The sequence below is a fragment of the Sphaeramia orbicularis genome, chromosome 22 (assembly GCF_902148855.1).
Source record: "Sphaeramia orbicularis chromosome 22, fSphaOr1.1, whole genome shotgun sequence".
In the NCBI taxonomy this organism is placed as follows: Eukaryota; Metazoa; Chordata; class Actinopteri; order Kurtiformes; family Apogonidae; genus Sphaeramia; species Sphaeramia orbicularis.
In genome coordinates this window covers 36,685,458-36,698,978 of record NC_043978.1, presented here as the reverse complement: position 1 = coordinate 36,698,978, position 13,521 = coordinate 36,685,458, and the positions used below count along the sequence as shown (strand labels likewise).

At 40.2% G+C, this 13,521-nt stretch overlaps 1 protein-coding gene across 3 annotated transcripts in view; it reads left to right on the top strand.

Moving 5' to 3' along the window:
* The window catches only part of col12a1a (collagen, type XII, alpha 1a), a 56,845-nt gene that overhangs the window by 1,180 nt on the left and 42,144 nt on the right, over nucleotides 1-13,521 (top strand). For all 3 annotated transcript variants that reach the window (XM_030127303.1, XM_030127302.1, XM_030127304.1), the window contains exons 2-13: nucleotides 348-453; nucleotides 4,080-4,196; nucleotides 4,316-4,459; nucleotides 4,909-4,962; nucleotides 6,245-6,508; nucleotides 6,756-6,920; nucleotides 7,161-7,334; nucleotides 7,487-7,777; nucleotides 7,886-8,488; nucleotides 9,041-9,319; nucleotides 9,410-9,685; nucleotides 9,775-10,047. In XM_030127303.1, the coding sequence (XP_029983163.1) occupies nucleotides 384-453; nucleotides 4,080-4,196; nucleotides 4,316-4,459; nucleotides 4,909-4,962; nucleotides 6,245-6,508; nucleotides 6,756-6,920; nucleotides 7,161-7,334; nucleotides 7,487-7,777; nucleotides 7,886-8,488; nucleotides 9,041-9,319; nucleotides 9,410-9,685; nucleotides 9,775-10,047 (2,710 nt within the window). In that variant the 5' untranslated portion in view covers nucleotides 348-383. The remainder of the gene's footprint in view (nucleotides 1-347; nucleotides 454-4,079; nucleotides 4,197-4,315; nucleotides 4,460-4,908; nucleotides 4,963-6,244; nucleotides 6,509-6,755; nucleotides 6,921-7,160; nucleotides 7,335-7,486; nucleotides 7,778-7,885; nucleotides 8,489-9,040; nucleotides 9,320-9,409; nucleotides 9,686-9,774; nucleotides 10,048-13,521) is intronic.

Sequence of the window (13,521 nt, the reverse complement as noted above, 5' to 3'; positions counted from 1 at the left end):
GGCATGGGCGTCAGCTGGCAGCAAGGTGTGGCATGTGTTATGTAAGAATGTCTGAATCTTGTGGTTTTATTCCATCACAATAGAAATAATTGAGCGGATCACAGCAGCTATTTGTCTGCTCCATGTCTGAAGAAGATAATTCAGATGAGTAGTCTTGGGGCCACTGGTCATGTTAATACTGTATGCCCATTTACTTTAAAGACATCAGTTTCTATATCTTGATGCAGCAATACGTTAAGAAATGTAGTCCCTTTCATGTGGTTCCAAAAGGTGATGTGCTGTCAAGGTACAGTGTTTTAAATCTTAGCCAGTCCATTACTTAAAATGGTTTTTCCCTTTGTCCTCAGATTGATTGATGCGCTGCTGACCTTAAAGGGCTAAACATGAAGATAAGGCTGTCACTGGCCACAGCTGCCTTCTTTGCAGCTCTGCTGTCCTCCATAGATGCTCAAGGTAAATGAAACCACCTGGCCTCAGCCCACTTACATACACAGACCTACTCTGTTTCCTCATCCCTCTGTCTCCTTCAACTCTTCTTTCACCTATCTGTCACTATTGGTTGTTTTTGTTACAGGAATTAGTTTTTCTTGTTATTGTCAGTCAGGACATGGAAGTACTGCAAACATTTGTATGAATTAAATAAAGTCATTGTCATTTTTTGTGTTTGCTATTTGACTATGTGACTTTTGGACTACTGACTGTTTCCTCGATGATTGTCCTGCTTTTATCCCTCATTTGTAGTGTATTTGTCTGTCAAAATTCATTACAGGCTCTGATGTAAAATCAGAATCCAGATCTCATTTACTTTCATTTAGGCTGTAATTTAGATGGTTTAAACAAATACTTCTGGAGCAATTTTCTCATTCAGATTTGGCAACCACAAGAAACCAAATACACAAAAGATAATTTAATTTCCATTAGATGTCTTTTTTTTTCAATTCTAATTAAATATCTTCAAACAGTGGGGCATAAACCAACAGTACAGAAAAAAAATCTTTTCATGGCTTAATGTTTCCCTTGTGGAGCTTACTGTTTTAATTTTACGATAGCAAGTCTTCACACCATTTCCTAAGCAAAATCTGGAAGATTTCCAAGTCCTTGCAAATTATGACAGACCCCATATTTCTAAGTTGTTAAAGTCCTGTTTAGGTTGTAGCAGGATCTTGTAAACCTGTGTAAAATCTGTAATGAATTTTTCATGGTTCCAGCAGTAAATATTGTATATTTAGACTTACAACACAAGGGTAATAATATATATTAGGGAAATCGCCATGTGCTATGCTGTTAAAGTTTACACTGTAGCCTAAAAAGTAGTCAAAAATTAAGTAATTGTCATTTACACCATGTTGCATTATCTCAACCTAAATGAAAGTACTCACAGGTAGACCAAATGCATTGAAACTGTATTTATATGTGCATATCCTTACTTTGTTCCAACTGTGATTTTATGCTGATAGACTGCTGATATATGTGATTGCTTTTTACTGTACATGTCATATGGGCTAATTTGTACTATATTGTTAACAATATGCCAGTCATTTTGACAGAATATGACTCAAAGTGATTTCATATGCAAACATTTAAGTCCAAAATAATGGCAAATATGGAAATATGGTATGGAAACCTTTTGATTTTTTTTTTCCCTATGAAAGCTCTTTGGCGGGGTGAGAGGAGTCTAACGTCTACTCTCACGTATCTCCACTAGTCGAATGGAAAGATGAAATACGAGAATAGCAAATTAATCCTCAGACAGCACAAAGACAAAGAGCCTTTCTAGGGCTTCTTTGCGGGCATTCGCAAAAACGCTGAGTTGCAATACATATGGAAAGTAATATGCAGTAATGTTTAATGTCAGCACATGTTGTGGAATTACTTTGGCATCTGTCCTGCCTCTTTGGGAGAGTTGGTGTTCTTTCCTCCTCCTCTTGGTCTCTCCTTCTGGCAATAGCACAGGCCAAGATAGCTGGTTGGCTGGCTTGCTGGAGACTGAGGTTACTTACAGAACAGTAGCCAGACTCCGGCCCCTGGGAGCCAGAGGTGTCCTTTATTAAGAACTGATGGGACAGATAACCATATAACAATGTCAACCACATAGTACAAATAACATACCAGTGATTGCTATTTTGACCCAACCACCTTTGTTCCTCAAGTATATTTTAAAAACAGAAGGAAGCAAAGAATTTATGACACATTGTTCTGATACTAACAAATGTAGGAGTGGCAGACATGTAACCCATACCCACGAAAACCCGCCTAAAACAAATTTATTAAGTCACTGTGATGCCACTCAAACTTAATTGCTTTCCAATTTTTGCCTCCAAACGACATCTACAGATGCATATACCTACACATACACCCACACACACAAATATTCAAACCGCTTACCGTTTAAGTTGGAGATGAACACTCATGGAAAAATGAGTGGGAACACGGTCCACCGGGGCTCCTTGAGTTGATATGCCAGGTTGGTGATCCTCCAATCCCACTATTTAAGTATGTGGTGGGCTGCTGTTTGTCGTATGCCTGTGCATTCAGTGTGTCCCAAGCTATGGCTTGCTCCTGAAATAATATTTTACAATGATATTCTTGCCTCCTGTGGCTTTTCTATTCTACTTAACACAACTGTCTGGTGATATCTGATTCTGTTCTTTGCATGCTCACTTACCTTTTTGTGATCTCATCATGCACTAGCACCACTGGTGACATGGTGAATAGATTATGTCATGGCCTTAAACTGCCAGTCAGTGAAAATAAGATCTTTAATCTCTTTTCTAACATATTCATGTAGTTCTTTGTGGTACTATGAACTTCTATGGTACAAGTATTTTCTGTTAACTTTGTAGCAAAGTGGCATGTGATGAAATACTAATACTGAAGATACTATGATATATATTATTTTTAAACTAACTATATGACATTTTGGATTAAATGTAGTCCTCTGTATTAAACACTGTGCGTTTTATGCATGTAAATGAAATATAATGATTATAACACATGTTCTCTATTTAACTGTACTAGCTTTTTTCAGCTGATAGCCTAAAAGCTGTAAGAAAGAATATCATTTTAAAATATATTTTTCATCCCTGTCTGTGTGGTCCCAACTGTACATGGAAACTATCGTCCAGTCAATCAAAGTTGTTGAACCAAACAACTTTCTCATGTACATGATGCATGATGTTGTGATCCAGTGAGCTCGATATGAAGAGGTGTGGTCTTGTCACATTGTTTACTGTATGTTTTCCTTTTATTTAAATCAATGTACACACTCTGTTTCTCTATTATAGTGTTTCTGAACAGCCTTTTTGTTTGAGTATCTCATTTAATCTTGTTTTCCCATGCCTTTGTATGCCTTATTCTGCCAATGAAAAAGTACACAAGAGTCTCCAGTGACACATTGTGTATTATTTTTAAAAGGTTTGCAATGGATGTGTGCCAATTACTTGTGTAAAGAGTTTTAATCATTTAAATGATACACCACTTATTATTTTTGATATATGTTTATATACAATGTATATATAACATATGGAGTTCAATTTTGTCAAGAGTTACTTCAACAACTACATGGCAACCTCGATTCCATTGTATAATCGGTAACTTGAAAATGAAGTCAGCGTTGTTTTTTTGTAATGCTGAGACCAAATCCATCATAAAGGGATTTTAGTATGTGGTCGGGCATGCATTTGTAATGACTGCACTCAGCATGTGTTGGATGGTTCACTCATTGTTTGCACTTTAGTAAAGTTTGTGTGGAGTTGTGCACATGTTGCGTATGCCGGTGCTTGAGTTGCAGGCCGTCTCGGTTTTGGCAACTCAAACAAATGCCATTTTGCTGAAAAATGGCTTCTCACACTTTTTTCAATGTTGTCACGTGTTCCTTACTCGTCACCTTCACAAATGGACGTCAGTGTTATGTGTCTATCCCCAACAACAAACAAGTCCGCTTCAGTCATGAAGTGTTTGTTGTTGGATCATTGTGAATGCTTACTTAAAAATGCTTTACTTTGATCACAAATATAATCATAGTCATACATACCTTTGTGTTTGTTGTGATTTAACAGTGTTGTATCCCTTGTTTGCAGTGGAACCCCCCTCAGACATGAAATTTAAAATTCTAAATGAAAACACAGTGGAAATGACATGGCGGAGACCCTCATCAACGATAGAGGGCTTCAGAATACAAGTTGTATCAGATGCAGGTGAGTATGACACAAGCACTTCCATATATCGGTAGTCTGAACACATCTGCACATATGGACGAACTGGACACAGATACTGTACCCAAACATCTGATTTACTGTTCAACTCCCTCTTCCAGATGAACCGGTCAGAGATTTTACTCTTGATCCATATTCCACTATGACGTCAATCACTAACTTGACCCCTGACTTGGACTACTCGGTGTCCATAAACTCCTTTTATGGATCCGAGGAAAGCATTCCCATCTTTGGACAAGTAACCAGTAAGTCCATATACTTCAGCTGGTATTCATTTAGACTGGTTGAAAATGGTTATGCATGACATACTGTAGTGTAACCACAGGGTTCCATCCGTAAAGCCCCTTACTAAACACATTTTACAAATCTAATTTATGGAGACTATCCATCTCCACTTTCAACAAAGGGAAAGTGCATTAAGAATATAATCTACAGTACATCATTTTTATTTTGCCGCTTGAGAGTATGCAGTAGACACACATCATGTGGTTCCTGACTTTTCAGTTAATGGCTAATGTGACATAAAGCTACATTATGTGTTTGTGTGCATGTGGTTGGGATCCTGTTGACCAGCTTTTATGATGTGTTCATTTTCATGCCTTTTTCCGCTGTAAAAAAAAAAAAAAAAAGAGCACACATGAGTCAGGAGCAGCTATGTGCAGTGCTAACTCTCCAAGTGTCTCCTGTGTTTCAGTTCAGTCCAGTAATACCAGTGGACGAGTCAGGAGGCCACAGTCAGATGCAATCAGTGAGTATGTTTACTGTAGTGTCAACCAAAATCTGAACAGGACCTGCCCTCCACACGGCTTTCCAATTCCCCCACAGATTCTTTTCTTATTTATTTTTCCCCCTCATGACTGTCATCATAATATTTTTTTCCTGTGGAATAATTTGCTCAGGCCTACATTTTACCTTCTGTCGAGTTGTCGCAGAGTAAGCACGCAGGGTTCCAGCAGTGAATGGGAAGCCACACATTGGTTCCTTTAATTGAAACCAGTCTGTGCATCAAGAAAAAAGGAAAGGAAGGCTTGAAGCTAGGAGACGAGGGTTCTGTTATGCGTCATCAGGACAGAGGGGAGGAGGAGGATGCAGAGAATTGACGTATAGATTGTGCCACCTGGGTGCAAGTGCTTTTCTTGAAATGGTTAAAAGATGTGGCAGAGACTTTGGCTCTCAATCAGACATCCTTTCTCATCCTGCCCTCTTCTTATTGTGTGAGGTCCATCTGCAGTAAATCTGAAAATTAACATGCTTGCCACACCTGTTGATTCTTGCGGAAACTTTACAAATATATATAGATCCTGCTAATAAATCCTCATTCGTGGGTAAGCACTCAGAACATGGTTCACAGCTGCCCAAATTGTTTAACCAAACTTCTTCTTTGATGCTATAAATTTCAGCATTACGTCAGGGAAATTGTAGGAAAAAAATGTCCTTTTAGGAATGAAGCTTAAGAGATGTGAGGAACAAAATTTAGAGTCAATGAGTCCTGGGGGAATGAGGATTAAAGTCCATCCATGTAAGCCCTGCCAATTATTCCAATAGAGTCGACCTAAAACCAGAGAATTTCATCTATGATTTAAAGCCCCATAGGATTTAAAAGTGACTGGTGGAACTTCTGTTAAATGTTTAGTCTATAAAGCCACAATTTTGCCTCCATCTGCTGGAATAACTATACCAGCCCACTGTTTGGCACTGGCAAATATTCCCTTTGATGTCAGAATGTGTAGGTCTGAGCCAACTAGCTGTCAAGGATTTGATTTTATTTAGACCGACAGAAGAAGAAATGGGCCAATGTAAAAATATTGTTCTACGACCAAGCTATTGCAGCTTTACCTTTCTGGCACATTTGCCCCTTTGGAAATGGGTTTAATTTGGGATATAAATGATCTGCTTCATTGCCGATTTGTAAACCTCAAACTGTTTCTGATTTGGATCAATCAAAAAATGTTACTGTTTATAATGTTGGAATGTTTTTGTCTTAATGGTTCAGTTCACAACTGACGTTATTTCTCCAATCTTTTCTTCAGAGTGTTCTGTCAGCGCAATAGCAGATTTGGTGTTTTTGGTGGATGGCTCATGGAGTGTGGGCAGAGAGAACTTTCAGCATATCCGTACTTTCATCGCCGCCCTGGCAGGAGCCTTTGACATCGGAGAGGACAAAACTCGAGTAGCTGTGGTTCAGTACAGTACAGACACTCGCACAGAATTCCCTCTCACTCAATACAGCCGAAGAGGAGACCTTCTCCAAGCCATTAACTCCCTGCCATACAAAGGAGGAAACACCATGACAGGTAAGGTGTTCATCAGAAAGGTGTACATTTTCAGATATTCATAATTAATCACATAAAATCTTATCTTACAAATCATATTTTTATTCACGATTCTTTGCTTTCAATAAATAGATTTCCATCTTTTTAAAAAAAAAAATGCATTACTTTGCAATTTATTACTTGCTCCTTGATTTTTAAGTGTACCTTGTCTTTAAATTTAGAATGCTTCATATCCAAAATACTTACATGCCTATATTTCTGTCTCAAGGTGATGCCATAGATTATCTGCTGAAGAACATCTTTACAGAGGCAGCTGGATCTCGAGAAGGGTTTCCGAAGGTAGCCATGATCATAACTGATGGAAAATCCCAGGACCCAGTGGAAGAGTATGCTAAAAGACTTAGGAACATTGGAGTGGAAATATTTGTCCTAGGTATGGTTTATTATTCAGTGTTTTGTTGAATAGTTCCCCCATGTGAAAGTCTGTCTGTTCTTGGAAACCATTTGATTTTCCATTGATTGTTCATTGTAAGGTCCCTTTTTTAACTTTGTAAAAGTAAAAGCACTGTTGTTTTTGTAATACTTTTAAAACTTATTGACGACATCTGCAATGCAGCAAGTGAGTTCAAAACACATGGGTTACCATTGTTGTATTTTCCATTTTCCAACTCAGGCATCAAAGGAGCAGATGAGGATGAGCTTAGGGAAATGGCCTCCACACCTCACAGCAAACATGTGTACAATGTGCCCAACTTTAACCAGATCCAAGAAGTGCAGAAAAAAATCATTCAAGAGGTCTGCTCTGGTGTTGATGAGCAGCTCACCGCGCTGGTCAGCGGAGAAGAAAGTGAGAGAAAAAGCATTTTGTTTTACAATAATATCATGCTATGTTTAGTGTTTTATCTTTTGTCAGTTACAGCTTGACATCACATTGATAGCATATATCAATCATGTGATAGTTCAATTCTCTAACCAAAAATGTTCTGCCATTTTCTGTAGTGGTGGAGCCTGCCTCTAACCTGCAGGTCACTGAAATTGCATCTAAGTCTATGAGAGTTACATGGGATCCATCCCGGGGTGACATCACAGGCTACAAGCTGACCCTAATCCCCATGTTACCTGGAATGAAACGCCAGGAGCTGTACTTGGGCCACACCCAGACATCCATCAATGTCCGTGACCTTTCCCCTGAGACTGATTATGAGATCACCCTGTTTGCCCTTAAAGGCCTGACTCCCAGTGAACCCATCATGGCTATGGAGAAGACCCAGCCTGTCAAGGTTTCTACAGGTAATTTATGATCCTTTAGTTGTACCAAAGTCAGTCACTCTTCAGTTAAATTTATGTAAGCATATAGAAGTGTTTTTAGTAACCTCTGATTTCCTCTCTTTTTTTAAGAGTGTTCTCTGGGAGTGGATGTACAGGCTGATGTTGTCCTTCTGGTTGATGGCTCATACAGTATTGGATTACAAAACTTTGCCAAAGTCCGTGCCTTCCTGGAGGTTCTCGTCAACTCCTTTGACATTGGACCCAATAAGGTGCAGATTAGCTTGGTCCAATACAGTCGTGATCCCCACACTGAGTTTGCCCTCAACACCCACCATGACATTAATGCTGTTGTCAAAGCTGTTCGCACCTTCCCCTACCGCGGAGGCTCCACTAACACTGGAAAGGCCATGACCTATGTCAGGGAAAAGATCTTTGTTTCCTCCCGTGGAGCAAGACAGAATGTTCCCCGTGTCATGGTCCTCATCACAGATGGAAAGTCATCGGATTCTTTTAAGGATGCTGCAACCAAACTGAGGAATACTGACGTGGAGATCTTTGCTGTTGGTGTGAAGGATGCTGTGAGGTCAGAGTTGGAGGCCATTGCAAATCCCCCAGCAGATACTCATGTCTATGAGGTAGAGGACTTCGATGCCTTCCAGAGGATCTCCAAGGAACTGACTCAGTCCATCTGTCTGAGGATTGAACAGGAGCTGTTGAACATCATAAAGAAGAGTGAGTAAGATAAAAGTCTTACCTAGAGTGTAGTCATATAACCACACGAACAAACCTTTTTGATACCACAGTTTTGCGGCATGTACATGGCTTCCCAAATAAGCTCCATCATCACATTTATTATCACATGTCAGTTGAAAAAACTGTAGTGACTGGGTCAACAGGGCTGTTTTGACCTAACTGTAATCTGGATTCAAAAGGCTACCCCAGCTCTGAGATATAATAGAGCTGTGGCTGTTCTCCACAGTAGTAGAATGACATCATACCACACACTGTGCTTATTGATATTGAAGTCCCAAAACACACAGCAATTAGAGAGTGAGTTAGCTGAACAAGGTTATAACAATGCATTGGTTTCATTGCTGCCAGCAACTGAAAAGAGTGTCCAAGCCCAAGGCATGGACACAGAGGAGGCAGGAATAAAACAGGAGACCCATAAACCTCACAGATTCACAGCGTTATACAGTCATAATACTAATTTACAACCTGTTATGTTTTGGCTAGTGCAAAAATTTGATGGCAGGCGTTCTAAATATGTTTTTTTTTCCCCAGGTCTGCTTGCACCAGAGAATTTGGTTTTCTCTGAGGTTACATCCAGAAGTTTCCGTGCCACCTGGACAGCTCCTAATGCCAATGTCTTATCTTACCTGGTTCGTTTCCGAAAGGCAGAAGATGTCACTGGAGACTACATTTCCATGGCAGTGCCTGGTGATACCACCACAGCTGTTCTGCCCCACCTTACACCTCTCACTACGTATGAAGTCTTTGTCTTTGCGCAATATGACAAAGGTGACAGTTTTGCTTTGACTGGTGAAGAAACCACTCTTGAAGGTAGGAGGGTTTACTTGGATCTGTCTGAAAGCTCTAATGGGTACATTTACACAATAATAACAATCACCTAAAATGTGCTTTACTTTTCAGAAAAAGGAACTGTAAGAAACTTAGGTGTTTCGGAGGAGACAACAAACAGTTTCAGGGTGTCGTGGCAGTCTGCTCCTGGTCCGGTGGTCAGGTATAAACTCTCCTACATGCCACTAAGTGGTGATGGTTTGATACAAGAAGCCTATACTGGTGGACCTGAGACGACTATAGTTCTCCAAGAGCTGCTCCCCATCACAACCTACCGTGTGTCTGTGGCTGCTGAGTATCCAACTGGCTTGGGGGATGACATGCATGTGGACGGTACCACCAAGGAATGTGAGTGTGGGAAAAGAAAGATAGCATACTATTACATCTTTAACGGCAAAGTGTGAATTAGTTGGTGATCGAATTTCATTTGCTTTCAGTGCTGGGATCACCTCGTAACCTTCGTGTCTTTGATGAAACTATATCCACAATGAAACTGGCATGGGAGGCTGCTCCAGGAAATGTTCTCCAGTACATCATTGCATTCAAACCAGCTGAGGGTGGTGAAAGGAATGAGATATCTGTCAAGGGAGATACCACCCAGGCTGTGCTGAGGAACCTCCAGCCGGCAACTGAATATGAGCTGTTTGTTACTGCTAGCTACACTTCTGGTGTGGGGGAGCCTCTTCTGGGCACAGGAACCACCTTAGAAGGTAAATGCAAATATTTGTACAATTAATAATGTGTAAATGTGTGCTAGAAATGTGAAGTTTTCATTTTTTGTGGCTGTGGGCTCAAGAAGTGGTTTCTGATGAGTAGTCAAATGCATTGGGTTCAGCTTCAGAAACTTCAGACATTCAGGCATTGATGTCTTTGGAGGTTCTGTAAGGTTACTTGCATTTTGCAAAACTGCTGAAGTTACGTCAGTTGTCATCCTTCAAAACCCCTCTAGAATGTAGTGCCTGGCATTTCTCACAGGCGAATACATCAGAATAAAGCAAGTTAGGATTTTACTTGCAAGGTTGGTTGCGTATATGGGCTGTGGTTAAAAAGGAAAAGACAGGAATGTGGCACTTGATGTAATTGTTCTGGCACTGAATGTAGGATAGGGTGGCTATGCCGCCCATGAAGTGGGATGGAAATGGGTGGGGGAGGCTTGTAAACCTAGGAAACTCAGGAATGGCCTGGAACAGAATTTGAGAGCCATATGCCTAACTGGTAATGCATCCAAATCCACAGTACATCTGGGTTTGTTGAGTATATAAATATAGAGGTTTATCAGACATGTGGGAATATTTTAATATGGAGCTTAGCTATTGTACCAGGTAACTGCTGATTACTGCACATTACATGTTTTAATTATACAAGTAAGGTCACATATCATGTATTCCTTTCACACTGAGTGTAATTGTTTGTTGTTTTACACCACAGGAGAGGAAGTTAAAGAGCTCTGTTTAGAGAGGGGAGGCAGGAGGTTCAAGCTCTGGGGGGTGGCACAACAACTAAGGCTCTGTTTTCCATTGAACAGAATGGCAAAAGTGAAGTTTATGTTTCCTAATGTCACTTTCTTGAATTCTTGAAGTCAGGCTAGCTGTGTTTCTGTTTGACAAATATTTATTGCAGGCCTTATGCAGTAAGTGGAATACTGATACTAATATCACTAGTCTCTCTTCCTATTGATAAATTTGTTTTCTACTTTAAAACTATAACAGCAACAATATGCTCTTCTTTTTTTCTATTTTTTTTTTTAGTTAGAAATCATTTAGAAAATGAGTCATTTTTGTGGCATATTTATTGTTTTCGGTTTTCCCACATTCACCAAAGGACTTGATTTTGATTATAGAACTGGTTTCCACCATCAAATCGATGCTGTCATCAGCCATACACCCCCAAAGGAAAAAGCTCCATGACAAAGCACTTTGTTTAGCCATCTCTATTAAGTTGTCATGACATCAGCATGCCACAACACTGATCTCATTGTTTTAAGTGCCACTAGCATTGAGTGACCCTCTGTGAAGTCCCTGTAGGCGAAAACTGGAAGAGAGTGGCTCAAACAAAGACATCCCTTGTGGCAACAGTGGACAGTAGCCAACACAGAAGCCTTGAGTAGGACAGGATTATAACATCCTGCAATGAGTAAGAAGGAGGACTGAGAAGCTGTCACAGCAAATGCTTAGATGATCATCCCACATGTGGATTTTAGACACAAACATGACAGAATTATTTACTTTACAACTGAGTTTTATACATCATGTGGAAGATGTTACTCAAGAAAAACTATGAGCTGTCTGTCTGGTTTCAGGGAAAACTATCTGTTCATCTTCCTTCTGGGTGTGGCAAAGGACAGGCAGAGGGAGGGCAAGAATGAATAGAAAGAAGGGCTCTCACAAAATGTGAACTAGAATACTTCAAGGTTGCCTGGTGGATAAAAAGCCCAACCCAGATGTTCAATCACTGAGGCAGCCAGTGTGTCTTTCTTTTAGAAAAGATGAACTGCCTGAAGGAACAATTGGGCTTTCCAAACAGTGAAATAAATCACACATTAGGGTGTGTTTTGCCAATTAATACTATCATTGCATTTACTTTTTATTAGCTGACTGGGGGAGCATAGTAGCACAAGCTGAAATGGTGAGATCTTGTTTTAATTTCCTTCTACAGTCTCATACAGTGATGCCTTTGGCAGCTTGTCTTCAGTGCCAGGCTCTTTCAATCGTGCTGCCAAATTGTTTTTCTCCACCACACTGAAGGTCTTTTGAGGTAAAAGGCCAGAGGCAGGCAAACTTGACATAGACAGGTCATTTTTGAGATGCTTCCCTTAGTGTACTAAAACCAATAAAATGAGGGAAGTTTAAGGTGTGGTGCCAGTGCTGAAACAGCAGTTTGTTGGAACTGTTTATTTCCTGGAGTGGCTTTGAAGACCTTTTGATGTTTGACTTTATAGAGGGACACTGAGGTTAGTCTGGCAGTCTAACTCTAACATGATGGTTTAGTTTTTACACCGACATATACAAAAATTAAGAGGGTTGTTGGTACCAGAGATGGTCTTCTTTCTGTGCATGTAGCTTGTTTGCTGTTAGCTTTGTGCAACCAGGTATATCTTCAAACTAGCCTTGCAGACTGTGCTGCAGGTGTGAAAAATATGTCAACACATGCTGTATAGGAAACATCTATGTCCTTGTGTGTGGTCGTAATTTAAGTGGAATTTAAGGGAGTGATGCAGTTTGGGTGATACTGAATGAAGAACTTAACATGAGGGGATGGCATTTTTCCATGAATGTACTTTTATAGAAGTAACTTTTACTTAGCCATTTTGTTATTGTAATAAAAGTGAAATGAAATACAAATGTTAAAAATAAAATACAAGGGAAATGCATACATTTCATGCAAACTGACTTCACTGCTGGGTCTGTGGACCATGTGTCTCATGTATGTGTGCTTGACTGCCTTGAGTGGCCCCTTGTCTGCACTGCAAGTAATGATGAAAAGTGGCCCACCGTCTGCAGAAGTCATTATTTTAGGATCCTTTCACCCTTGGTTCACACACAGCCGGAAAAGTCAGTCAAGTTCATCCTTTTCAGTTTGCCTAGCCAAGATAACCGTTTTGATGGAATGATCTGACTAGTTATTTTCACGGTGCTCCAAAATCTGGAACTCTTCATTAAGTCCTGGTCGTGGCCATCACTCTTCATATCTGGGCTCTGCTTTTAAGGTGTAGATCACAGTGCTGGCAGGCAAAGTTGAGACTGTTTTTTTCATTTTCCAATTGATCTGTAATGGATGGATACTGTGAAGGACTCTTAGGGTGACAGATCCTCTTCTGCTATACAGCCACATAACATTTCCAAATGATCATGGATTTGACTCCTGGAAGGTTTTTTGGTGCATCTCAGTCTATGTTTATTGGCTTTTTTATTAAAACACAGTGGTAATTTGATAAATGAGGGTTGAAAAAGACCACCCAGTTATACTCTTCTGCCTGTGATTATGCTGTCATTAAGTGCTGGCATGGTGGGTCTTAGGGGCTTGAATTCGGATCTGAATCCCAGAGGTTGTGTGGGAGGCTATGGATCCCATAGCCCATCTTCCTGATGTGGACACAGCTTCATACCACAACCTGATGGAAGTGTTGAAAGTCCATCTCACCACGGGCATCTCCCTCCACCAGCTTCTACTGGCTTCTCATCATG